At 47.5% G+C, this 24,710-nt stretch overlaps 1 protein-coding gene across 2 annotated transcripts in view; it reads right to left on the bottom strand.

The window, feature by feature from the left end:
• The window catches only part of Slc22a16 (solute carrier family 22 member 16), a 120,401-nt gene extending 108,851 nt beyond the window's left edge, over positions 1–11,550 (bottom strand). The window contains exons 1-3 of one of the 2 annotated variants that reach the window (XM_039099170.2): positions 11,353–11,550; positions 8,409–8,888; positions 52–169 (exon numbers count right to left, since the gene is read on the bottom strand). In XM_039099170.2, coding sequence (XP_038955098.1) covers positions 52–169; positions 8,409–8,888; positions 11,353–11,405 — 651 coding nt within the window. In that variant the 5' untranslated portion in view covers positions 11,406–11,550. The remainder of the gene's footprint in view (positions 1–51; positions 170–8,408; positions 8,889–11,352) is intronic. The other variant, XM_063279637.1, reaches the window with a different exon arrangement.
• Positions 11,551–24,710: the final 13,160 nt, after the last annotated feature.

Here is a 24,710-nt window from a genome sequence, read left to right as displayed (position 1 = left end):
CCGAAACCAAACTAATGGCGTTAAACTGAAGGCGCAGTGTGCACGACTCACCATCACAAGGAAGAAGCGTGCAGCCATGAAGCTGAAATAGTCAAATATGAAGATGGAACCTATTCCAAAGAAGAACACACCGATGGTCGTGCACCACAGGGCCACTCGCCTTCCAAATCTGAAAAAGAAGGAGGACGGGAGGGGAGGGCGGGACAGACTCTGGGGCCTGTCCAGTTCTTATAGGACAAACCATTCGACGTCACGTATGTGATTTCAGACATTCATGCATTTTGAACAAATCGCGAGTTTACACATCTTCAGGAGACCAGGCCTTCAGTGTGGGGGCCCTCGGCTAAGCTGACGCGCTCAGAGCACTGGACCACCACCACCCTCCCCCAGGACGGAGGGAGGAGAAGGAGATGCCTTCCTAGCCCTCCCCTCCGTTTGCTTATTTTCTCTGCTAGCAACCAAGGCAGTGGCAGTTCTTGTTACCCCTTTAAAAACTGAACCCCGGGACCTGAGAGATGACTCCCCGATTAAGAGTGCTGGCTGCTGGGGCAGAAACCGGATTCGTTTCCCAGGATGCTCTTGGTGGCTCACGGTTGTCTGTTAACTCGGGTTTAAGGGGGCCTGACGCCCTCTTCTGGCCTCTGTGGGCAACAGGCATGCACGTGGTGTGTGCACATTCACGCAGGCAAAACACGCACACACGTAAAGTAAAAATTAATAAATCTCTCAAAACCAAACTGATGTCTTGCTACCTTCTGCTCCTGTGTAGCATCGTCATTGAGAGAGGGACTTCTTTGGAGAAAACCAAACCAAATAGCATTCCTGCCGCTTTCATACAACCCCAGTGCCTTAAAACAAAGCCTTGTCAGCTAAACGCCTCTGTGGCCTTGGTCGATTCACGGGGCTGTGTGACCACAGTTTCTGTCTTATTCTGAGACCTATATATACATCAACTCCCTGGAGGAACAGAACTTAGGAGACACTCCCACTCCCTGGCCTCCTAGCTTCTGGAAACCACCAATCAGTTTTCTCTCGCATTTACCTGTTTGGGAAACTTCATATAAATGGAGTAAGTCTTTGGTCTGCCGTCTTTTACTTGGCCTCCTGGTCTCATGAGTCACCTGTCACAGCACGACTCCTTTTTCATGGCTGAGTAATATTCCTCCAGGTTTTTTCAGTGAGCACACATTTGGCTTCTGTTAACGCTGCTCTAAGCATTTGTGAACAGGTTTTGTGAGAACTTGTTTTTAATTTTCCTGGGTTTATTCACTCCATGTGTTGTTGTTGTTGTTGTTGTTGTTGTTGTTGTTGCTTTTGTTCATTTTGTTTTGTTGTTTGTTTGTTGCTAGGCTTTTATCCAAGATGGCTTCCTTGGTTTTACCACCTCACTAGTAATGACAGTCACAGTTTTTCCACATCCTTACCAGTACCTGCTGGTTATCTATAACCATCCCAGTGAGAATGAACCACTGTCTCACCATGGCCCTAAGTTACATTTTTTTTTAATTCTCATGATGCTGAAAACCTTTTCAAGTGTCTAGGGGCCATCTGTGCTATCTGTACTTACTATTTGAGAACTATTGATCAGAGTCTCTTATGTGCTTTTAAATTAATTTGTTTTTTAATGCTGAATTTTAAGTTATCTATATTTTCCAAGTGTGGTGGCACATACGTTTAATCCCAGTAATTGGGAGGCAGAGGCATGGGGATCTTTGTGAGTTCAAAGTCAACTTAGTCTTCATAAATAAATTCCAGGATAGTCAGGGCTATGTAGAGAAATCCTATCTCACCACCACCCCCAAAAGTTATGTATATTTTGGATATAAAATCCTTGACATATATATGATTTGAAAATATATGTCCCCCTGTGAGTGATCTTTGACAAATGGTTTTAAGGAGTGGGATATAAATATGGATGTGTTCTAGACAATAGGTTTAATTGGGACCGAAAAGGAAAAACAAACACATAAGGACATGGGAAACTGTCACGCTTCAGTCTCTGTCTTAGTTAGGACTGCTATTACTGTGGCAAAACACTGTGACTAAGCTAGTTTGGGGGGAAAGGGTTTATTTAACTTAGGCCAATGTGGATCACATCACTATTCATCACCAAAGGAAGTCAAAACAGGAACCCAAACAGAACAGGAACCTGGAGGCGAGAGCTGATACAGAAGCCATGGAGGGATGCTGCTTGCTGGCTTTCTCCTTACGGCTTGCTCAGCCTGCCTTCTCATAGAACCCAGGACCATCAGCCCAGGGATGGCACCACTCACAACGAGCTGGGTCCTCCCAAATCAGTCACTAATTTAAAACAATGCCCTATAGCCAGATCTTATGGAGGCATCTTCCCTCCTAATTCAAATCGACATAAAACTAGCCAGGACAACTGACCTCTTGTCAACTTGACACACAAACAAATCGCTAAGCCACAACCTTTCCTTTCTTGTTTATCCCCAAGATCTCACACTCCTATGAACATCACAATATAAAGTATTCCAAGTTTTTAAAGAGTCACACAGTCTTCAAGTTTCTCGGCTGTGGGAAGAACCAGGGCGCAGTCACAATCAAATCAACATGAAACCAAGCTTGAACCATGTAAGTGACTCAAATGTCCGAGAACCTGGGATTCACTCTCAATCTTCTGCTGGGTCACTGCCTCTGGTTCTTCCCTCTGCAAACTTCCCTAGAAGTTTGTCTTCTAGGGTCTGGCTGCCTCCATTCTGGTGCTGCTGCCGTTCTTGGTTGGTCTTCCTGTGGTACTGGCTTCTCCAAGATGCTGGGGTCTTCTGCCGCAACCGGGCTGCACTTTTACCACCAGCCTCTCATGGGCTCTCTTCATGGTGCCAAGCCTCAAATCCTTTGTGTGACCCCTTCAGTCCTGGGCCTTCATCTACATCTGCAGCTGCACCTTCACCAATGGCCTCCATGGCCTCTCAGGGTTCCAAATCTTGGCTGTTCTTCGTGACCCCTTCATGCCTTCAAAACCGGTACCACCTGGGTGACTCTCACACATCACCAAGTCCAGCTGCACGAGGCACAACCTTGGCCACTATGAACAGAGTGGAACATGTGCCCCTGTGGCATGATGGGGCATCTTTTGGGTATATGCCCAAGTGCATAGCTCGTGTGCACTGACTTTCAAGAAACACTTCCCAGAAGATTTCACCTCTATGATGCTGGCCTCTTTTTTAACTACTGCTGAATTCTTAGTCCCAGCCGACCAACATCAAGATTTCCAGCAATGCCAAGATTTCATTTTAGTGGTTCTAGTGTCTTGCTAATCACTCCAGCTAACCAGAACCACAGCATCTTAATTCAAAATAATAAACAGCCCAACAGAGTCCTTTTTTTATTACTTTTATTTTTTTATAGTCCAATTGTTACCCCCCTTCCAGGCTGCCCTCCCACAGTTCCTCATCCCATTCCTCCTCCCCACTGTCTCCAAGAGGATGTCCCCTTCCTTAACCCCCGGCCAGGCCTCCTCACTCCCTGGAGCCTCAAATCTCTTGAGGGCTAGGCAAGTCTTCTCCCACTGAGGCCAGACCAGGCAGTCGTCTGCTGTACATGTCGGGGCCTCGAACCAGCTCATGTATGCTGCCTGGTTGGTGGCTCAGTGGCTGAGAGATCTCAGGGGTCCAGGTAAGTTGAGACTGGCGGTCTTCCTATGGGGTCACCTTCCTCCTCAGCTTCCTCCAGCCTTTCCCTAATTCAACCACAGGGGTCCCCGACTTCAGTCCAATGGTTATAAGTATCTGTGTTAGTCTCGGTCAGCTATTGTTGGGCCTCTCAGAGGACAGCCATGCTAGGCTCTTGTCTGTAAGCACACCATAGCATCAGTAATAGTGTCAGGCATTGGAGCCTCCCCTTGACCTGGACTCTAAGTTGGGCTGTCACTGGACTGCCTTTCCCTCAGGCTCTTCTCCAGTTTTGTCCCTGCAGTTCTTTCAAACAGGAACAATTCTGGGTCAGAGTTTTTGACTGTGGAATGGCAACCCCATCCCTCCACTTGATGCCCCGTCTTTCTCCTGGAGGTGGGCTCTACAAGTTCCCTCTCCCCACTGTTGGGCATTTCATCTAAGATCCCTCCCTTTGAGTCCTGAGAGTCTCTCACCTCCCAGGTCTCTGGTACTTTCTAGAGGGTCCCCTGTCCCCCATCAAGGTTGTCTATTTCCATTCATTCTGCTGGCCCTCAGGGCTTCTCTCCTGCATGCCCCCCATACCTGATCCCCCTTTCCCCTCCCCCTCCTCTCTCACCCCCAGGTCCCTCCCTCCCTCTGCCTCCTGTGATTACTTTCTACTCCTTCCCAAGTGGGATTAAAGCATCCTCTCTTGGTCTCTTCTGCTTGTTAACCTTCTTGAGTTCTATGGATTGTATCGTAGGTATCCTGTTCTTTTTTGGCTAATATCCACTTATTAGTGAGTACAGACCATGCATGTCCTTTTGGATCTGAGTTACCTCATTCAGGATGATACTTTCTAGTTCCATCCATTTGCCTGTAAAATTCATGATGTCCTCGCTCTTAATAGCTGAGTAGTATTCCATTGTGTAAATGAACCATGTTTTTCTGTATCCATTCTTCAGTTGAGGGACATCTGGGTTGTTTCCAGCTTCTGGGTATCACAGATAAGGTCACTATGAATATAGTGGAACACATATCCTGTGGCATGGTGGGGCATCTTTTGGGTATATGCCCAAGAGTCGTATAGCTGGGACTTCAGGTAAATCTATTTCCAATTTTCTGTGGAATCTTCAGACTGATTTCAAGAGTGGCTGTACCAGTCTGCAATCCCACCAATAATGGAGGAGTGTTCCTCTTTCTCCACATCCTCGCCAGCATCTGCTGTCACCTGAGTTTTTGATCTTAGCCATTCTGACTGGTGTGAGGTGGAATCTCGGGGTTATTTTGGTTTGCATTTCCCTGACTAAGGATGTTGAACATTTCTTTAAGTGCTTCTCAGCCACACAAGATTCCTCTGTTGTGAATTCCAACGTAGTCTTTAAACTTCACAAGCCCCACCTCCATCACACAACATTCTTATCTTCCAAGCTCCTAGAGAACAGCTCGTCAAGCGCTGAACACTCGATGGCTTCTCTTGCATAAAGTTCCAAAGTCCTTCCATAATCTTCCCCAAAACAGCATGGTCAAGTGGGTCATAGCGATATCTCACAGTCCTGATACCAACAGTCCTGATACCAACTTGTCTTAGTTAGGGTTTCTATTGATTCAATTAAATGTCATGATGAAAAAGCAAGTTGGGGAGGAAAGGGTTCTTTTGGATCACACTTCCACATTGTCGTCTATCAGTGAAGGAAGCCAGGACAGGAGCTCCAGCAGGGCGGGAACCTGAAGCAGGAGCTGATGCAGAGGCCATGGAGGGGTGCTGCTCCCTGGCTTGCTTCCCCATGACTTGCACAGCCTGCTTTCTTACTGTACCCAGGACCATATGGCCAAGGATGGTACTGCCCACAGTGGGCTGGGCTCTCCTGCTGTCAATCACTAAGAAAAGGCCCCATAGATCTTGTAGAGGCATTTCTCAATTAAGGTTCTCTCCTTTCAGATAATTCTAGCTTATGTCAAGTTGACCTAACCTATCCTGCAAGGTCTCCCTTAGGCTTCTCAGCTTCCACACACATCAGTAGGGACTGCTGGCCACACCCATGGGTGCTTCCCCACCCTATCTGAGACAAGAACACCACCAGAAACTTTTTTTTTTGGTTCTTTTTTTCGGAGCTGGGGACCGAACCCAGGGCCTTGCGCTTCCTAGGTAAGTGCTCTACCACTGAACTAAATCCCCAGCCCCCAGAAACTATTTTTAACTATTGCTGATGAAGCCCTTCTGCTACACCAGTGTCCTCTCTCTCTCTCTGCAGGAGAACAGCATCTCTGAATGGCCACAGACCATCAAAGAGGGGGCCCCTCAGCTTCCTGTCCTGACCACTTGTCTGCACAGCCTACATCTACCCACCTCCTCCAAGACCTTAATGTACCTGGCTCTCTTTTTTTTTCCTCCTAGCTCCTACGTTCCTCAGTCTCATCCACCCTCAATGATAACGTGTCAAGGACAAAAAGGGCTTTAGTCATGCTGCATTTACTTCCTCCATGGATGTAACAAATGGATGACACCACATGCTATTACCTTCTACACACCTACATGTCCTTAGTCACCCACTCCATACATCTTCGTGGCTACAGGCAGTGTTAACTGTGAACAGCCCATCCTGTAATCTCCATAACCCAGGGGTAGTGCTAACTTGTCCAAACTATCTGTTCAGCTGGAACCCCAGCTTGCCCCCTTCCCCTACATGCTCCAGAGGATTCTACCTCCTCCCTCTTCCTCCAACCCCACCCACTGGGAAAACCTCCAAATAGAAAAGGTCCCCAAAATGCCCAGTCCGAAGTTCCTGGCATTCCTGACAAATGTCCCAACCCTCCCTCTCCTGAAGCCACAAGCCCCCCCACACACGCACACACAAACACACATGCACACGCACAGAGGCACACATGTATGCACACACATATGCACACATACACGCATATACACACAAGCACACACATGCACGCACACACATGCACAGAGGCATGCCAGACTTCCTGCTCCCTGAACACTCATCCCTCTGTTGCATTAGTTTTTTTTTTTTCTTTTTTTCGGAGCTGGGGACTGAACCCAGGGCCTTGAGCTTGCTAGGCAAGTGCTCTACCACTGAGCTAAATCCCCAACCCCTCGCATTAGTTTTAAAATGCTTCCAGATGTATCTTTGCCTTTCCCTGCCTACTTTTCCTGCTTCCTATCAACCCTGAACTGTTTACATCGTTTACTTCAGCTGGCCTTTCTCACCTCACACCACTACACCACTTTCATCCCCTCAAACAAAGTCAGCGCTGGCCCTACTTCTGTATCTGGTCATTCATTTCCTTTCTCTAGCTTCTTTCCTGACATTCTAACCTTCCTCGAGTCCACCAGGCACAAAGGAAGGAAATCAATTTGCTTTGAGTTAGCATCTTTTGCTCTCTGATACAGGTTTCCACGCACTGGAGGAACAGAGAAAAGGTATTTCAGCACATTTACCGAGGGCTGGAGATACACTGAGCACATTTCAATAACAACAAAAAAAATGCTTAAATAATCATTTTGGCACCCATCTGCCAGGGAAAAACATCGTCACTCAGCACCTACGAGCGAGCATTTGCAATGATACAACACAGGATGGCTCCACCAGAACAAAGTCCTTCAGACATATTTCACAGCTGTGTCCTAGAGGCAAGGGATTCTGATCTAAGCTTGCTGTCTCTGAGTCCCCAGTGCCCCAAACATGCTTGTAAAACTCACAGCTGTGAGGACAAAACATGTTCATCTTTGTGTTAGCCTAGGCGCTTAAAAAAAAAAGTGGTCTGTGTCTACTCCGAGATAAAATTTGTTCTATGTTAGAGTTCTGCGTTTATTTTAATGTGAATGCTTAAAAATGTGGCTGTTCCCTAGCAAGCGGAAGGCCCTGGGTTCGGTCCCCAGCTCCGAAAAAAAGGAAAAAAAAATGTGGCTGTTCCGTGAAGTATGTGATGGTCTGCACTCCAAAATGAATGTTGAAATACAATCCCCCAAATACCCAAGATGTTCATGTCGTGAGGACTCCCCAACTCCTGGATGGAATTAAACCCTTACAATAGGGTTCAAGATTGACAGAAGAATTATCCAGCCCCACCCCCATGCCTTCTTCTGAGTAAGATTGTATTAATCTCTGGAGGCTGCAGCAATAACACGCCATCTTGGAGTCAGAGAGCAGGCCTCAGCAGCTATGAGTCCTGCTGACCTCTCTTATCTCAGATCTCCCAGACGCTAGGAGTGAGGAATAAATCCCTTTTGTGTATAAGCTACCAGTATTTGGCATTCTTGCTGTGGAAGTGCAAAGGGCCTATGACGAGCCAGCTAATTAGATTGTCATATTTATAAATAATATGGCCTAAGGCCACCTGTCTTTAAAATCAAGTCTAAAAAAAGTCAAGAAAAAAAATATAGGAATAATTATTATTCATCTAGTGGCTATATGTCCTAAGTGTTTTCTTCTGTATTACTCTTTAAAAGAAGGCTTCAGGATGAGGGATTTTGTGGGGCATCAGTTTGTAAGCTAGCATTCCGAAACAGATGAGCCTGTTTCCCCAGCAAGCACAGCTAATCGACAGTCCTAGCAGTGTCCAAGCCCAGGCGGGCTGCTCGGTCGGTCATCTGACCACTGTGTTACTCTGTATCCCTAATTGATGGATCAGCAAGACGGCACACATTAGATAGGAAGTGTGAAAATAACTGGGGCTAGGACATAATGCTCTGCCCCACCCTCACCCCAGAAAACCCAGACAGAAAGTTGAATCCTACACCATGCAACAGGGCTAAATATTGCTTTTTTTTTTTTTTACCTGTCAGAAAGGTAGCTAAAAGTAATTGCTCCCAGCAGCATGGCGAATATAAACAAGGGCTGGATCATGTTCGCGTACCATTTCTGATCACAGACCAGGTTGAAACTTCCCACCACAGAACTTCTCCATTTGCTTTGGTCGTAGATGTAGCCATCGGAGCAAGGGCTGTCCCGCTTATAGCCACTGTACTCATAGCCCAAGTGGGACGTGTTCTCCCTCCAAGTCCTGCTACATCTGGTGAGCTCCCAGATCTCACCGTCGTGCAGCTCCACCATAATGTGGTCTTTGTGCTCTGGAGACCGCAGGGCCAATATGTCCTCCAACCTCCAAGCAGACACGTTGCGGAAAACAGCCTTCCGCACCGTGCCTGGGGGCTTGCACGCATGTTCAGGGATAATCGACATGAACACGGAAGACAGGAAGTGGATACCACAGGAGATGCTCTGGTAGGCACATATGAGATACAGGGCTATCTGGAACCTGTAAAAAGAAGGAAGGGCTAGGGTAAATATGAAGGGTCTCCATCAGATATGACCTCACTACACTTACATGCATATAGATAGGTAAATACGGAAATAATTACAGGTGCTTCTCTCTCGCGTGCGTGCATGCGTGCGTGTGCGTGCGTGCGTGCGTGTGCGTGCGTGCGTGCGTGTGTGCGCATTTACTAAAGTTTTAGTTCCACACCCATCTCATTAAGTCATTCCGACATACAAGTGTGCGAGCGAGTTCATTTATTGAGCAAACAACCTTTGCCGGGCAACTCATTAGAAAGCCGACCTAACTTAAGAAAAATTCATATTTACTATTTTTTTCAAACCTGACATGAGAATATCTCTACTTCTCAACAAGTAATTAGAACGCCGAGTGTCACCGGCTACCCTCGGAGGTAATTAAACCAGCTCTCTGTGTGACCGGAAGTCAGCAGCAAGTTTGCTCATCGCGCCAAGTCCTCAGCGGGAAGCTATTCTGATGCCCTGTAAGCCAGTGGCCTCCAGGCCTCTAACTGCAGAACACAGAGAGCTTAGCACTGCCAGCAGGCAAATTGGTTAAAGTTACAGGCAGCACATTCCAAATCTGGTGGTGTGAAGTTTTTTACTCAGAGGGCTGCAGTGTATAGTCAAGTGTGCGTCGTATGGAAAAACAGGAAGTCTTGACTGAGAAAAAAATGCCATCATTTTGGCCTGCAGGCACACCTATGGTGAATTTTCTTAATTTGACTGATGTGGGAGGGTCCTACTCACTGTTGACGGTGCCACCCCTGGGCAGGTGGTCCTGGGGGCATATAAGAAAGCAGGCTGAGCAAGCCATGGGAAACAAGCCAGAGAGCAGCTCCGGTCCATGGGCCCTACTCTAACTTAGTTCCTGTCTTTTGGTTCCTGCCTTGAGTTCTTGGCTTCCCTCAGTGGACTATGACCCAAGCAAGATATGGGAGCCAAATAAAGCTGTTCCTCCCAAGTCTGCCCCACAAGCACGAGGATGAGCTCAGACCCCCAGCTCCCACCTGAGAAACCAGCAAGAACCTTTCTTATCAATGTTGCTGGGGTAAACAAAGCATCCCTGAGGCTATCCCCGCCACGTCCAGCCTCTAAGCGAGCTCCAGAGACTCCCTAAGAGACCTTAGCTTGAAAAATAGGAAGGGGGCTGGAGCGATGGCTCCCTCTGTAGTCCAGACTGGTCTAGGACTCACTGTGGAGGCCAGACTGGCCTCGAGCCCTCAGCAGTCTCCTGCCTCAGTCTCCCGAGTGCCGGGATTATAAACAGCAGTCACCATGCCTGGCTATGGAGTAATTTCTAGCTTCAAACGGAAACTAAACACTAACTTCTCTGATTGCTTTAGTTAGCTCCTTAAACACAAGGAGAAAATGAGATATTATTACCAACTATCTGCCTTGCAGATGAGTGTCTGTAGAAACCTCCGGAAACCTTTTCCTTTTATTGTTTGCTTTCTTTTTATTTTTAAACCATTTTTAATTTTTTAACCTTTATTTTATGTGAATGGGTATTCTGCCTACATAAGTGTCTGTATGCTATGCGCATGTTGGATCCCAAGATCTGAGGCTGCCACATGGGTTCTGGGAATTGAACCCAGGTCTTCTGGAAGAGCAACCAGTGCTTTTAACCCTTGATCCATCTCTCCAGTCCCCCAACCCTTTTATAAATGGTGTCTTCCTATATAGTTGAGGCTGGTCTGGAACTTTCTGTCACCTTCCCAGAACTAGGACTGCATATGCAGACCGCTTCTAACCATGTATTTCTACAGTTTTTTGTAAACCTCCAAGGTACATTATTAACCCAATTTTACAGATCGGGAGGTGGAATCCCGATGAAACACTCAGGCCAATTATAGTTCATATGTGAGAGCTGACCCCTTCATCCCTATGTTAGTCTGCTGTGGGTCCTTGACCATACAGCTTCCATTTCGCAGTCGTTCAAACAAGGATTCCAACGTGTCTTTTGCAGTGAGCATCAAATTAAAGGACACATGCATACAGTGGGTATCTATATGAAAACAAAGGCTAACTATCAGCCAAGAAAACCTGCCAGACCCAGAGGGAGAACGTACTAGGGTGCGTATCGGGATTCATCTTGAACTTTGGGAAAGAACACGATTGGGCTGGCAGTTTTTCTATACCTGTGGCCGTGCCTTCCAATCGTGTTTTTTTTTTCCCATTGGTGTGGTCTAGAGAGCACCCTAAGTCCCAACTGTCCCAAAGGGGCAGGCTACTGCCTGTGCCTGCCAAGTCCGAGCAGACTCCAGCGCCCCCTGTGGCCAGAGGCCAAAAGGACAAGCCAGTCCGTGGGTTATTGGCCAGACTTCTGCATGCATTCAATAGGGGGTTGAGAAGCTGTGGAACCCATCCCAACCGACAGAAACAGACACCTCAGCGCCCCGATCACGTGCCACCCCACTCTGGCTCCATGTCCTCTTCTGCCTCCCTACCTGCCGAAGTGTCCCACGTGGTCAAAAATCAGTTCCACGTTGCAGGACTCCATGTCAGGATGGCAGAGCCGAGCACCCTGGAGGGCGAGCGAGCACCTCGCCACGCCCTGGGGTGCCCCTGCCGGGGAGGCCTCTGGCCTTCCTTCCCAGCAGCCCACGCGTCTCAGGGATGCCTCGTGAGCCACATCCTGCTGCTCCGTCACACGTGCATCAACCCCTGCTGGGTGCTTTCCCACACACCCCACGCTGCTCCCAGGACTCCAAGATCCAGGGAAGTGTCAGCACTTCAGGAGGTTTAGGAAACGCAGGGCCCCTGGCTTAGTCTCGGGACATCAAAAGCACCCCATCTTGAACAGGACACGCCTTTGCTCCCTAAACTTTCATGCTTACGAATCTACGATGTGGTGGGTTTTAAGGACACATTTTAAGTAAACATTTGCTATTTCATTCCCAGAAATTCAGGTGTCCTGAGAGAACTCAGGAAGGACTTTGTTGTTGTTTCATGGAGGTGGGGGATGGGGGTGGGAGGTGGGGGTGGGGCTGGGAGGTGGGGGAGAGGTCGGGGGAGGGGGTGAGAGGTGGGGGATGGGGGCGTTGTTTTATGTATCTGGGTTGTATTGTGTTGTGTTGTGTTGCGTTATGATGGTGCCTGGCTATGTAGCTGAGCTGGCTGGGTCAAACCCGGGAGCTTCCTACCTCTGCCGGCTGTGCCCACCCCTCCTCCTCCAACCCGAACCCTCAGAGATGGGATTTCAGTGGCCGCCCCTCATCCTCCAGCCCCGCACCCACTTTAGCTCACAATGAAACTGACCAAAATGGTCCAAAAAGAAGAAGCAGGTCTGAAGATGAGAGATTTTACAAAATCTCTGAATATATTCATTAAGGAGCCTGGAGCACAGAGGAGAATTTAGAAAAGAGGTACATTCAAAGCATCTGCATTGGGCGCCGGACAGCTCCAACCTGCCCCCTGGTGGAAAACTTCTCTAAGAATGGGTATTACACAGACTTATAAAGAACCCAACATCCTCCTCTTCAGTGTGGGAACAAAATTACGTATGAAGCTTGGGCTGCCTCTCAACCAGTGCATCTTCCTTTACAGCACATACATTGAATAAAGACGACCCCAATAACAGCAAAACAGGAAGTTAGGAGCCCCTGACTCTGACCCTCTGAGACAAACTTAAGTAGGATAATGACTAAGTAATTCAAAACAGGACCAAAGCAAGGATGACACATAAATTCAAATCATAAAGTTCTCATTGCAGTTTTGACTATCAGAAAGGATTTAACAGCAGTGTATGATTTTAGGAACTCTTACAGGATAGTTATTAAGGATTATGAAATCACCTATTTGTCTACACAGCACCACTACAAGACAGTACATCTTCCTTGTTCTGCAGAGATCTGCTCAAAAGGGTGAGCTAATACCTAGATGTTGTTATATATTTTTAATAATAACAGAAAAAGCATATTAATAGCAAGAATCTTTCCCAAAATGGATTTCTCCTGGGCCTTGTCTACTAGAGAAAATCTGTTGTTTTTTTTTTAATCCAAGGCAGACCCATCTCAGCAAGATCACCTGATTGTTTTTTAGCTTCTACTTGTTGGCTCCTGGCAGATGGGGGTCACCACAGCATAAAGAACTATATTAAAGGGTCACAGCATTAGGAAGATTGAGAACCACAGCACTATAAGACCCTATGTCTGGAAGTCTCACTTTCAAATACAAAAACTAGAATGTTAAGTCTCCTTAAAGTCAAGGAAACAGTAAACATCTCCAGCGACAGGGAGCACACTGCAAAGAAACCTTCAGACAGAAGAAAGGAAAACTGAGGCTGGCTCTCAAGCTACCAAATGATGATATTCCCCCTCCTGGTGGGGGAGGGGACTGTGTGAGTGTCTGTCTGTGTGAGTATCTGTATGTGTGTGTCTATGTGTGTCTGTGTGTGTGTGTCTGTGAGTGTGTGTCTGTGTGTGTATGTATGTGTCTGTGTGTGTGCGTGTGTGTGTATGTGTATGTCTCTGTGTGTGTATCTGTGTGTGTGTATCTGTGTGTGTATGTCTGTGTGTGTGTCTGTGTGTGTGTCTGTATGTGTGTCTGTGTGTATCTGTGTGTGTGTCTGAGTGTGTCTGTGTGTATGTCTGTGTGTGTATCTGTGTGTGTATATCTGTGTGTGTGTGTGTGTGTGTGTGTGTGCTCCCATGCCAGTAGTCCAGATGATTAAACTAGAAGTCAAATTACGGTATTCAAACAAAGAGTTCCAAGGAGACAGAATGAGGGTAGCCATCGAGGGAGGGAAAAGGGAATGCTAGCCACTGGGAAAGGGGAAAGGCATTGATTGGTGATCAGTCACTGACATTGCAGTCTGACAAGAGCAAAGAGGCTCTTCCTAGGATTGTTGTTTCACGATGTCAAGGAACCCACAAACCTGTGTTGGGACAGAGTGACACAGGAGACTTCAGTTTCATGCCCCATGTTTCCTCCAAGGTAAAGAATTGCACCAGCTCATTTTGCTCAGTGCACAAGCCAAAATTCAAAAGTTACTGTCGGAACACTGGGAGAGGTGCCACAGGCATGTACTCCCTCACTAGGGGAAGTAAAGGCAGGAGAGGCAGCAGTTCAAGGTTCTTGGACTACGTATCAGTTTGGAGACAGGCTGGACTGCTTGACACTGTGAGCAAGCAAAAGCAAATGTTACTGTGGTCTAACAGGGACCATTTGTCTGGTCTTTGCCCCGGTTCCTGGTATGATGTCATCATACGCTTGGAACTTCTTGGCACAGATAACTACAGCATCTTCTGTCATCCACAGCGATTTTCAGCCACACTGAGTTTATGCTATAAGGTTGCTCGAATGGGGTCGTTCTCAAGCTTCATGGTGCGCAACCCTTTAACACAGTTCTTCCTATTGTAGTGACCCCCAAACCATAAATCATTCTCATCGCTACTTCATAGCTGTAATTTTGCTACGACTATGAATTGCGATGTAAACATCTATGTAGAGAGACTAAATTGTGTGTTGTATGAATGCATCACTGGGCAATAGAAAACCTACAGCCTACAGGAAAGGGTAAAATGAGAGGTGGGACATCCGTAGGGAGACAGAATTCTAGGGTGGAGAGAAAGTGGAGGGTTCACCCCATGTCATGAAGAACAGATGGTTGGGAGCGGAGCAGAGGTAACCAGCCACAGGGCAGAATTTATATTAGAATACAGAGGACTTGAGTTATGAGGTAGCAGAAGAATGAGCCAAAGTGTAAGGCCAAAGTGTTAGTAAATATAGAGCCTCAGAGTCATCATTCTGGGAGCTTGGGGCGGGAGATGTGCACCAGCACATCTGTGTTTTCCAGTGGTCTCAGGTGATCCCTGTAGAAGGGCCGTTCAACCTTCAAGGGGTCAAAACCCACAGGTTGAGAATGGCTGCTCTAATGGGTTTCTAGGTGGCTTCAGGATGGGCTGAGCTCTCTTTGGTTACAGGATGAAACTTTTATCCTCTGCTTCTTTCTGAAAAGGAAAAGCTAGAGACTAAATCAATCCCCACCACCAAAGACTTGGCCTTCATGCTTATGTAATGAATGCCCGAAGAGTGGGTACTTTCAAACCGTGAGCCAGGAGATTTGGGGCTCTAAAAGCCTTGAGCGCTCAGAACTCAGTGAGCTGCTATGGAGGATAACACTGAGAGTAGTGTGGAAAATGGAAGCCTGGCTTGAAGAGCTTCAGAGGAGAGCAAAGACTACCACCGACCATTGTGACGTGCTTGAATTAAGAATCTGGAATTAAAAGTTCTCCTTTACCGGAACCATAGATCACGCTGGCAGCAGAACCTGGCAAACAATGTGTAAGGCTCTCCTACGTGGTACTGGGTTTGAAGAGGTCGAGGAGAGCAGCCAAGGCTCTGATGGCACTGTGTGACAGGGTCAGAGTCTCTCTGAAGAGAAGCCAGAAGAGGCCATTGAACAACCTCCACTGGTGTAGATTACAAACCAGAGAAAAGGGCCCAAGCCCCTTGGAGCCCAGAAGATTATGAGCGAATCACACATGTCTGACACTGAGCTTTTAAGACTATTAGATTTTGAATTTGTATTAATCTAATTGTAATTGTACCCAGAGGGTCTTCTCTTTTAGGATAAGTATTTAACTCGATTTTTATTTTACAGGAACCCACAGTTAAGAGACTTTATATATTGTAAATGACTTTAAACTTTTAAAACATTTGAGTTTTTAAAGACTGTGATACGGGAATAGTTTTTCGGGGATTTATTATTAATTAATTAATTAATTAATTAATTTGTAGCCTGCCTTCACAACTTGAACTTTCACCTGACCTTATAACCAAGCTAATCATATCCTTTCAGGTCACCTAAAGCTATGTACTGTGGACTCTGCCTGCCGACGTTTAACTTATCTTCAAGGAAAACAATGCAATCTCACTCCACCACAGACTCCTCCTGCAGTCAACTGTCGCAAGCCAAGCTGAACTCACAGCTTTAATCTTAAACTCTGCTCCCTGTCCCTCCCTCACAGCCCTCCATGCTCCTGACTCAGGGCACTTGTGTGAGACGCAGTGACTGGATCTAGGAGCACTGTTGAAAGCGGGGACGCAGGGCCCACGTGAGCCACACAAGGTCAGTAATGTCTGTTTATGGCCTGGCTTGCTGCTCTTGGTCGGTGAGATGCGAAAATCATCTTCTTCCCTTTTAAAACTCATGCAAGATACTGATCAAGGCAAAGTTTACATTCCTTTCTTATGCCAGGCTAAACGTGCTGTTCGATAAGTAAAAATGATGGCCCTCGGGGTTGGGGATTTAGCTCAGTGGTAGAGCGCTTGCCTAGCAACCGCAAGGCCCTGGGTTCGGTCCCCAGCTCCAAAAAAAAGAAAAAAGAAAAAAAAAATGATGGCCCTCGGTTAAAGGGACTGGACTCTTGGCTAAGTGACTCCAGGAGCCTCTCTCTTTCCTGTGACACTGCTATGCTGTGTGACTTTTAAAGCTATCGTACTAGGTGTTATATCGTGATCTTAACCTGGTATCTTGGGAGAGACACAAGAAAGGGACGTGTTGGTGTCACGTTGGCACGAGGGGTCAGCTGTGCTATTTAGTTCATGTCCACTTTGCATGAACTGGGAAGACAGAATCTCAGCTGAGGAATGGCCTCCATAAGACTAGCCTGTGGGAATTGCTGGGGAGCATTTGACTGGTGATTATTGGAGGGGGGCCCAGGACACTGTAGTCAGTGCAAGGCGGTCCTGGGTTGCGTAAACAAGCGAGCCGGTTAAGCCAAGGAGAGCAAGCCAGTAAGGAACATTGCACCAAGGATTTTGTTTCAGTTCCTGCCCTGAGCTCCTGCCCCAGATGAAGGACTGGGGGCCATAAACTGAAATGAACCACTTCCTCCCCGTCCAAGTCGCTTTCGGTCCGTGTTTTATCACAGCAACAGAAACCAAGCTGGGGCAGAGAGACAATAAATTTCTGTTAGCTAAGTCACTCTTGCCTGTGTAACTTTTCTGCATCCCAAGACACTTGGGTATCCATTCAAAAATATTCACTTCAGGAATGTGGAGCTGGCCCAGAGGTTAAGAGGGTGTGCTTCTCTTCCTGGGGAAACAACCATAGCTCCTAGCATCCATGTTGGGCGGTTCCCAATCACCTGTAACCCCAGCTTTAGGGGACCTGACACCCTCTCCTGGCCTCTGCAGGCCCTTGCACTGATGTGCACAGACACATATTTTAAAATGGTATACATCATTTTTTTTAAAAGGAGTATCTGATCTGTAAGCAAACACCAATAGATAGAATATCCTTCTTCTTTGTACAAATTATTTTACAACTCTCTGAACTCTGAAAAAACAACCCAACGTACATCATTGCTTGGGAAAAAAATCATGATGTCTTCCCATTACACTAAGGAACCACTGTCCTCGATTATCCAGACGTCTGCTGCGAAACGTTCGAATTGTTTCCAAACTTTCACAATTATAAATGATTCTACGATGAATGACTTTGTCATAAAAGAAATTCCGTCTGCGTACATGAGTTGTTTGTTGGCTAAATTCCTAGAAATGGATTACTGGGTAAAAAGATATCCAATCTGTAACGTTGTTAGACAAATCACCCTCTCGAGTCAGAGTGCCAGTTTCTACGGCAGGCAGTGTCTGCATCTTTGCCCCTGTTATTGTCTCACAGAGATAAAACCGAAGCTTTATGAGTAAGAATGGCACACTTCCCTTCCGGTTGTGGCAGGATTCGTTTTTTTCCTATGGTGATCTTGTCATAATGAACTTTTATTTTGATGTAGTTCGCCTGCTCAAAGGTCGACTTTAAGCCTTCTGGGTTTCCTGTTATACTTAGAATTTTCTTCAATTCCAACGCAGAAGAACTTCTTTCATATCTCTTTGCCTCACGGATCTGATTCATCAGAAACTTACTTTGATACAAGATGGGAGGTACACATACAACTCACTCAGGTCGACCCCAAACCACTGACTGAATGATCTGTTGGTCTCCTCTGATTTGAAGTGCACCTTTATCATACACCAGAATAAACCGGACCATGCTTTATACTCTACTCCACCGATCCACCTCTCGTAACCCTATGTCATACTCGTAAGTCACAGTTGCTTTATTCTAGGTTTTTAATCTTTATTGTTGCAGGAGTCTCACATGCTATACACAACGCATCACTGGAGGTCAGCAGACAACTTGCAGGAGTCCTGTGTAACTTTTTTTTTTTTTTTTTTTTTTTTTGCTAGTCAAGTGTCTTGGGATGCATCTTGCAGGAGTCCATCCTCTCCTTCCACCATTTTGGTCCCTAGGAATAAACTCAGGCTATCAGTTTGTTCACAAGTGCCATTAACTGCCTTTCCATCTTGCCTCTCCTACCCATTTCTCTTTTTCCCCAACATAATATGTTCATTGATTATTTGGAAATTTCATACAGCATACCCATATCACATTTACTTCCCATTCCTCTGGGGCCCATTCTCCCACAGTCGTGCCCCCAGGCCCAAAAGTAAAAATGCACCAAGTGCAATTTTTCCTGCCCGTATACTCCTTGGAGCATGGTCAGACTCCCTGCGGCCAGCCCCTTAAGGAAAACTGAGACCTTCACCACCGCCAGCCTCCCCCCACCAGCAGACACCACCAACTGTGAAAAGCTACAATTTTAAAGAACTGTCTTCAGTGGTTTGCTGTGTGGACTCTTGCTTTTTCTTCGGGGAGCGGGAGGGAGCTTGGCACAGAAACCTTCAATGTCTCTCATTCTCAATTTTGAGTCTGCAGTCATCCGTGCCACCGCAAAAGAAGCTTCCCAGCTCGCAGTAGCCAGCAGCAGCCCAGCTCATAGACTTCCACATGCTTTCTGGTGTCAGCGCAGAACACAGACCTCAACATGTTCCCCAGGCGCAGCATCCACCACGGACTTCAACCTGGCCTCGGTCGGGAGCACGGATCACAGAAACCAACATTGCTGGTGGGAACAGAGACTGCGGACACCAGCTTGGCCTCCGGTGGCAGCATGGACCATGGAGGTCTTTTGAGGGGTCTTAATCCAGAAAATGAACTGTTCTTCATCTCCAACATCTTGTTGCTCAGAGTCTGGGTGATTGTGGAGCTGGACCCATTTCGGGGCAGAGCTGTGTGAGCTCCAGGCTGCCAAACACCGCCCTGCTGGTCTTACTCAGCAACGGCAGGGTCCGCCATCCACAGCAGCTGTGCTCCTGCACCTGTTGCCAAAGCCAAAGTGTGTCTAGTGCATTCCGCCTCTTCTCCATCTCGCCATCACACACCCATGTATGAAAGTAACGACGCAAACTGCGTGTGTCCGGCAGAATAGAGATAGAAATGTATATATACATGTATATGATGTGTGTTGTGAATAAATAGCATGTGAGTGGTGTGTGTGTGTGTGTGTGTGTGTGTGTGTGTGTGTGTGTGTGGCATTGGTCTGGTTCAAGCTCTCTGGTTTCTGAAGCACCATAAACACTGGAGCATTGCTGAGACCCATTTTGGATATCCCGTTCTTGAATGGAGTCAAGGTGACCTGTGGCTGTGCAGGGCGTCCAATATACACTTCCCTTTCCGGCTTTCCTGCAGCCCCAGGAAAGGCTCCTGGGAAAGGCTGAGGACCAGCTCCACTCAGCGATGACTGCTCCACCATCCTCCAAGGCTGCTGCTGCTGCACTCCTGCTGCTCCTGCTTCTCCTGCTGCTGCTCCTGCTCCTGCTGCTGCTGCTGCTGCTCCTGCTGCTCCTGCTGCTGCTGTTCCTGCTGCTCCTGCTGCTCCTGCTGCTGCTGTTCCTGCTGCTCCTGCTTCTCCTGCTGCTGCTGCTGCTCCTGCTTCTCCTGCTGCTGCTGCTGCTCCTGCTGCTCCTGCTGCTGCTGCTCCTGCTGCTGCTGCTCCTGCTGCTCCTGCTGCTCCTGCTGCTGCTGTTCCTGCTGCTCCTGCTGCTCCTGCTGCTGCTCCTGCTGCTCCTGCTCCTGCTGCTGCTCCTGCTGCTCCTGCTTCTCCTGCTGCTGCTGCTGCTCCTGCTTCTCCTGCTGCTGCTGCTCCTGTTCCTGCTCCTGCTGCTGCTGCTGCTCCTGCTGCTGCTGCTCCTGCTGCTGCTCCTGCTGCTCCTCCTCCTGCTCCTGCTGCTCCTGCTGCTGCTGCTGCTCCTGCTGCTCCTCCTCCTGCTCCTGCTCCTCCTCCTGCTCCTGCTGCTCCTGCTGCTGCTGCTCCTGCTCCTGCTCCTCCTCCTGCTCCTGCTGCTCCTGCTGCTGCTGCTCCTGCTCCTGCTCCTCCTCCTGCTCCTGCTGCTCCTGCTGCTGCTGCTCCTGCTCCTGCTCCTCCTCCTGCTCCTGCTGCTCCTGCTGCTGCTGCTCCTGCTCCTGCTCCTCCTCCTGCTCCTGCTGCTCCTGCTGCTGCTGCTCCTGCTCCTCCTCCTGCTCCTGCTGCTCCTGCTCCTGCTGCTGCTGCTCCTGCTCCTGCTCCTCCTCCTGCTCCTGCTGCTCCTGCTGCTGCTGCTCCTCCTCCTGCTCCTGCTGCTCCTGCTCCTCCTCCTCCTCCTGCTCCTGCTGCTCCTGCTGCTGCTGCTCCTCCTCCTGCTGCTCCTGCTTCTCCTGCTGCTCCTGCTCCTGCTGCTCCTGCTGCTGCTGCTTCTCCTGCTGCTGCTGCTCCTGCTGCTGCTTCTCCTGCTGCTGCTGCTGCTCCTGCTGCTGCTCCTGCTGCTCCTGCTGCTCCTGCTGCTCCTGCTGCTCCTGCTGCTGCTCCTGCTGCTCCTGCTGCTCCTGCTGCTCCTGCTGCTGCTGCTGCTCCTGCTGCTCCTGCTGCTGCTCCTGCTGCTCCTGCTGCTGCTCCTGCTGCTCCTGCTCCTGCTGCTCCTGCTGCTCCTGCTGCTGCTCCTGCTGCTCCTGCTCCTGCTGCTGCTCCTGCTGCTCCTGCTGCTCCTGCTGCTCCTTCTGCTCCTGCTGCTGCTCCTGCTGCTCCTGCTGCTGCTCCTGCTCCTGCTGCTGCTCCTGCTGCTCCTGCTGCTCCTGCTGCTGCTCCTGCTGCTGCTCCTGCTGCTGCTGCTGCTCCTGCTGCTGCTGCTCCTGCTGCTCCTGCTCCTGCTGCTCCTGCTCCTGCTTCTCCTGCTGCTGCTGCTGCTTCTCCTGCTGCTGCTGCTGCTGCTGCATCTAGCTTCACTTTTCTCTGCCATGCACACAACCCAGCTCCATCATCGTTTCTCCTATTTCTTGAGACCTCTTTTTAAAAGCGTTGTCCAGTGAGACCCGCCCCTTTTCGGCTGTTCAGAGACACTGTGTGCCCTGCAGATTCCCTCTCCACTACGCCTCACTTTGAAGTCCCCAGGGGTCTTCCAGGCTCCTCAAAGCAGCTCTGCCCCCGCCCATGTGAGCCTTTGGCTGCCACCATCTTGAATCATCCCCATTTCTTTAGAGTTAGCTTTGGGAATGTAATCTGATGATTTTTAGCAAGGCAGAGGAAACGGGGAGAAGGGCGAGGACTGCCAGCTGGCCAGAGTCCCTTCAAAATCAAATTTGTCTAAGTTCCTCCGTTGTGTCTCCTGATTATTTTTTATTTTTATCTTCCTATTTACTTTTTATCAAACAAAATTACTTCCTATATTGACATGACTTTTGGATTTTTAGATATAATAGCTGCAAATAATCATATTACCTCTTCTTAATGCCTAATTTCCTTTATCCAATTGAATTTGGTAGCACACACAGCTTACTGCTAACTGGCACTAATTGTTAGTAGACAGCTTTGCCTTGCTTCTGACTTCAATGGAAATGCATTTTATTTCTCCAGAATGTTCAGTCTGGGCTTTGGACAGAAAGGAACGCATGTGCTCCTGAGTGCAACTGTTCATCCCTTTCTATTGACTCCACCAAGAATGAGTATCAAGTTTTCTCAAATGATCTCTTAGTTCCTATGGGGGGAAAATAACTTTCTTCTCATAATAATAGATTTCCTGGTCATGGGAATTCCTTGCAATCCTGGGATAAGCCCAACTGTCACTTTCATGAGTCAGTTAATGCACTGCTAAAGTCTGGTTACTGATAGTTCGTGCTGGACTTTGGGACTGATATCCATAGTTGCACTGCACTGCACTGCACTACATTGAACTGTACTACACTGCGTTATACTGCACTACACTACACTGCACTATACTGCACTGCACTACACTACACTACACAACACCGCACTGCACTGTACTACACTGCACTGAACTGCACAACACTGCACTGCATTACACTGCACTATACTGCACCACACTGTACTACACTTCACTGAACTACACCATACTACAGTACACCACGCTGCACTGCACTGCACTATACTGCACTACACTGCACTGAGCTACACCATACTACACTATACCATGATGCACTGCACTGCACTATACTGCACCATACTACACAACACTACACTACACTGCACGGCACTACACTGCACTGCACTGCACTGCACCACACTACATAGCACTGCACTGCAGTCACTAGTGTAGCCATGGTGCATTTAATGTTCAACGTCATTTCAGATTCATATAAAGTAGTGCAGGCTCCTCTTTCTGGCTAAGTAGCATTGAAGTAATCTGTGGCTCACATAAAAATTTACCTCTTTCTTTCACTTAAATTTTATTTAATATTATTGTGTACAGGTGTTTTGCCTGCATGCGTGTTTATGCACCCCGGGCATGCTCTGTGGAAGTCAGAAGAGGGCATTGGATCCCTCGGAGTTACAGACAGGTGGGAGATGTCATGTGAGTGCGGGGACTCAAACCTGGGTCCTCTGGAGGAGTACTGAGTCATCTCCAGCCCTCTTTTTTTTTCTCTTTCCTTCTTATTGTTCTTTTCCTTTCTACTAAAATTTTAGTTAAGCATGGATAGGTTTCAATTGCTTCAGATAAAGATGAGTTTATTCATTCAGAAAATTTTTTAATAAACGTGCATTACCTTACGATCATCGTGTATTAGAATATCATAATATGGGGGAGTAATCACAGAAATGCATAAAAAATGTTGACAACTACTATTTACAAAAAACAACAAAATAAACAACGAGGGGCTAAATATTAACAAGGACTAGTTAAATAATAAATGTTCTCTCTTTTTATTTATACGATAACACAAAATACAATATTGAAAATGGCATGCTGGTATTTTCTCAAATGTTTATTTTTTTTTAAAGATTTGTTCATTTATTATATATAAGTACACTGCAGCTGTCTTCAGATACACCAGAAGAGGGCATTGGATCTCTTTACAGATGGTTGTGAGCCACCATGTGGTTGCTGGGAATTGAACTCAGGACTTCTGGAAGAGTAGTCGGGTGTTCTTAACCGCTGAGCCATCTCTCCAGCCCCTCAAATGTTTATTAATGGAAAGTTTTTACTTTGTAACAAACAATACATAATTTACAAAGAGAAGTCCTAGTGTGGTTGTGTAGCAACACAAAACATTCACAGTGTGTAACAATGTGTGATTAGAAAAACACAACCCCAGTTTTGTAACGTTTTCCATGTGGGTAGGTTGGAGATGATTTTGAGGGGCTAACTTAATTTTGGGTGATGTTATTTACTTTTTCTTACCTTATATTTCCAAACTTTCCAGGGTGATTAAGAACTACTTACATGGGGTTGGGGATTTAGCTCAGTGGTGGAGCGCTTGCCTAGCAAGCGCAAGGCCCTGGGTTCGGTCCCCAGCTCCGGGGGAAAAAAAAAAACTACTTACATAAGAGAGTGGGTGTTCTCCACAAGGTCAAGTCCGTTTGGTTGGTTTCATTTCTTTTCGTTTCTCTGTGCATTCCTGTGGCTGCCCTGAAACTCTCTCTGTAGACCAAGCTGCGCTCACCTCACAGAGAGAGGTCCACCTGCCTCTGCCCCCCAGTGCTGGGATTAAAGCTGTGCACCACCACCACCCAGCTTAGGTTGATTTTTATGTTTCGTGGGGTGTGGGGTGTGTGTGTGTGTGTGTGTGTGTGTGTGTGTGTGTGTGTGTGTAGGTCAGAGGACAACATTCAGGAGTTGGTGTTTTCCTTCCACAGTGGGTTCTGAGGATCAGACTCAGGTCCTCGAACTTTTGAGGTGATCGCTTTTGCTCACTGAGCCATTTGTCTGGCCCTGAAAGTTTTAACACTATACAGTCATGAATTTATTCTTTTCAAAATTCAAATGTGTTTGTGGTTACATGGTGATCTCCTCCAGTTGGCAAAGGAAGCACAAGAGGCGACCCTTGAAGGTTAGATAGGCACTGACAGTTACTGTCACTGCTGGGTGTTAACTAGTCTTTAAAGAAAGTAGCCCCGCCCCATCTCTGTGGGGGCGGGGCGGGGCTGCCTATAATTAACGCTTCCCTCTACTGCTTTCTTTCCAGTGGGAGAATGAAATAATCAACTTTTTTTTTTTTTTTTTTAGGTAGAAAAGTTCAATCAACTAAAAATACATTTTCTAAAACTCCATTGAGGGGTTGGGGATTTAGCTCAGTGGTAGAGCGCTTGCCTAGCAAGTGCAAGGCCCTGGGTTCGGTTCCCAGCTCTGAAAAAAAGAAAAAGGGAAAAAAAAACAAAAACAAAAACAAAAACAAAAACCTCCATTGAGGGCCTCTAAGAGACAGAACCATAGACAGCGGCTTCAGGTAAAACGGAGCTTTGGGGCCTAACTGTGCCGTGGGGAAGCAGCGAGCGGCTCTTGAAAAGTCTGCAGCGTTCTGAATTGTGGAACAGTCGGCCATTTCTAAAGTGTGCGAGCTCAGTGCGGCTCTGATTGGAGTCCTGAATGAAATATGGCTCTGAACAGGATCCTTGGACTGCAGCCAGCTGCAGGGCAGAGGCCGCAAGCACACGGTGTTTCAGTATGTCTTCTACGACTCTGGCGTATT

This window comes from Rattus norvegicus, chromosome 20 (genome assembly GCF_036323735.1).
Source record: "Rattus norvegicus strain BN/NHsdMcwi chromosome 20, GRCr8, whole genome shotgun sequence".
In the NCBI taxonomy this organism is placed as follows: Eukaryota; Metazoa; Chordata; class Mammalia; order Rodentia; family Muridae; genus Rattus; species Rattus norvegicus.
This window is presented reverse-complemented; position numbering and strand designations above follow the sequence as displayed.